General features: G+C 54.4%; 1 protein-coding gene across 1 annotated transcript in view; it reads left to right on the top strand.

Moving 5' to 3' along the window:
* Window positions 1–1,648, top strand: part of SLC6A19 (solute carrier family 6 (neutral amino acid transporter), member 19) — a 21,579-nt gene extending 19,931 nt beyond the window's left edge. Inside the window, exons 11-12 of the mRNA XM_011953136.1 lie at window positions 895–1,057; window positions 1,445–1,648. Of these exons, the coding sequence (XP_011808526.1) occupies window positions 895–1,057; window positions 1,445–1,648 (367 nt within the window). The remainder of the gene's footprint in view (window positions 1–894; window positions 1,058–1,444) is intronic.
* Window positions 1,649–2,405: the final 757 nt, after the last annotated feature.

The raw sequence follows: 2,405 nt of genomic DNA, 5'->3' as shown, positions 1-2,405 counted from the left end.
AAGAAGAAGAAGAAATAATTGGACAGACTCAGTTAACACTGATCAGGCACAGCCCTGCAGGCTCCTGGCTTGGAAACCTGTCCTGCGTCCCTGGCAGTGGGGTTTGCAGGACACAAGGGCAGTAAGCTCTTCAGCACTGGATGAGTGAGGACAGAGCTCGCACCAGCCCGGGGGAGCCATGGAGAAGGCTGAGGGACACAGGGCGCGCTGGCCATGCTATTCTAACATCACACAGATATTGTCAAAGAATGTTTAGGCCTGACGTGTGGGTTAGCTGCAGGCTGGTGCTGCCAGGTATGAGGTGCATGCATAACCGTCTAAATGTGGGATATGTGGAACCAGCTACTCCTCACATGCTTCTGCAGGGACCAAGGGTACTCACCTGCACACTGCAGGCCTGGGACCAGCTTCGGTGTAACCTCCCGCCTGCTGCATCCTGATTTCTGCAGACAATAAACTCCTTTGTGCAGAAGAGAGTTCAGCAGAGGATGGGAATTGAGCTGTAGGGTGGGGAAGGTGTGGGGTTTTCCAACTTCAGGGTGCTGCTAAGGAAGGAGAGGCTACGGGTGTCTGGCGGCACTCCCTCCTCCAACACCCCATTCTGCACCGGTGACCACCTCAGGTGTGGGTGTGGGCGGGGTACCTCTGACCGTGGGCTTGCCATCGAGCACTGGCTGGTGATGTCATAGGGCAGAGACAGCTGCTGGCCGTGCCCACAGACGGCTCTGCTTGAGGAGGCACCCATGGGCAGGAGTGAGGGATGGGGCCCTGGCGAGGGGAGGCTGGGCACCTCGCAGCACAATGCCGTCTGTTCAGGTAGCAGAATGCACAGAAAGCTTGGCAAGTTGAAGCCCAGCTGGTAGCAGCAGCGACAGCTGTCTCTGGCCTTGGCAGGTTCAATAAGGACATCGAGTTCATGACTGGCCACAAGCCCAACATCTTCTGGCAAGTCACGTGGCGCGTGATCAGCCCCCTACTCATGCTGATCATCTTCCTCTTCTACTTTGTGGTCAAAGTCAGTGAGGAACTGACCTACAGCATCTGGGATCCTGGCTACGTAAGTGCCCAGGCCATCGCCTGGGGTGGGGAGAGGAACGGGAAAGGGGAAAGGAGAACACACATCCACACACATGGCGCATGCACGCACAACACACACACCCACATACATAGGCACACACGCTCACACTCAGGTGCAGTCCAGCCACCACCCCACACAACTTGCTGGTTCCCCCCTCCCTGACACCAGTGTGTCACGCCATCCCAGGAGGGAGGTGGGTGGGCTGGTAGTTGGGAGGCAGGGGAAAGAGAAAGCTGGAGGAGCCCCAGGCCACCCTGCCCACCCCACAGGACAGGAGGTAAGAGTCATGGGATGAGGGGCCTTTGCCCCAAAGTGAACCCCGCTGGCTCCCGAGGTGCCTACTCACCCATGGGACTCTCTCCCCAGGAGGAATTTCCCAAATCCCAGAAGATCTCCTACCCAAACTGGGTGTATGCGGTGGTGGTGATTGTGGCCGGAGTGCCCTGCCTCACCATCCCCGGCTATGCCATCTACAAGCTCATCAGGAACTGCTGCCAGAAGCCAGGGGACCGTCAGGGGCTGGTGAGCACACTGTCCACAGCCTCGGTGAACGGGGACCTGAAGTACTGAGAAGGCCGAGCCCACGGCGTGCCACACACTGGTGTCAGGGAAGGAGGAAACGGCAAGACCTGTGGGGTGCACCTGCATGTGTGTGAGCGTGAATGTATGCTCATGTGTGTGTGTTTGTATTTTATACACATGTGCCATGTGTGCAGATGTGTGTCGTGTGTGCATCTACATGTATGGGCACCGTGTGAGCGTGCACATGTGTGCATGCATATACATGTGTGTGAGTGTGTGTTGTACATGTATGTGGCATGTGTGTAGATGTGTGTCATGCGTGCATGTACATGTATGGTCACGGTGTAAATGTGCACTGTGCATTCATATACATGTGTGCACATGTGTACATGTATGTTCACTGCCCATATGTGTGCATGCATGTATATATGGACGTACATGCCTGTGTTGTATGTGGTGTGCCTATGTGTGAACACATGTGTATACATGCACACACATGTGCTCGTATAATGGGTGTCCACATGCATGCATGTATACCTGTGAGTGTATATACATGCATGCAGTTGTGTGTATGTGTGTTCTGCATGTGTGTGCATGCATGTATATGTGTACAGGTGTATATGTGCATGTATGCCTGTGTGACGTGTGTATATGTGAGCATGTGTACAGGGGTGTGTGTCTGTGTATACGTGTGTCTTGTGTGTAAGTGTGTGACATGTGCTGTGTGTGCATATGCAGGCATGTGTGTATCTGTGCATGCCTGTGTGTATGTATGTACACATATGGACACGTGTGGGTATGTGTG

The sequence above is a fragment of the Colobus angolensis genome, unplaced genomic scaffold (assembly GCF_000951035.1).
Source record: "Colobus angolensis palliatus isolate OR3802 unplaced genomic scaffold, Cang.pa_1.0 Scaffold358, whole genome shotgun sequence".
Taxonomy (NCBI): Eukaryota; Metazoa; Chordata; class Mammalia; order Primates; family Cercopithecidae; genus Colobus; species Colobus angolensis.
Note: the sequence above shows the minus strand (reverse complement) of the source record. Positions and strands in the feature narration are given on the sequence as shown.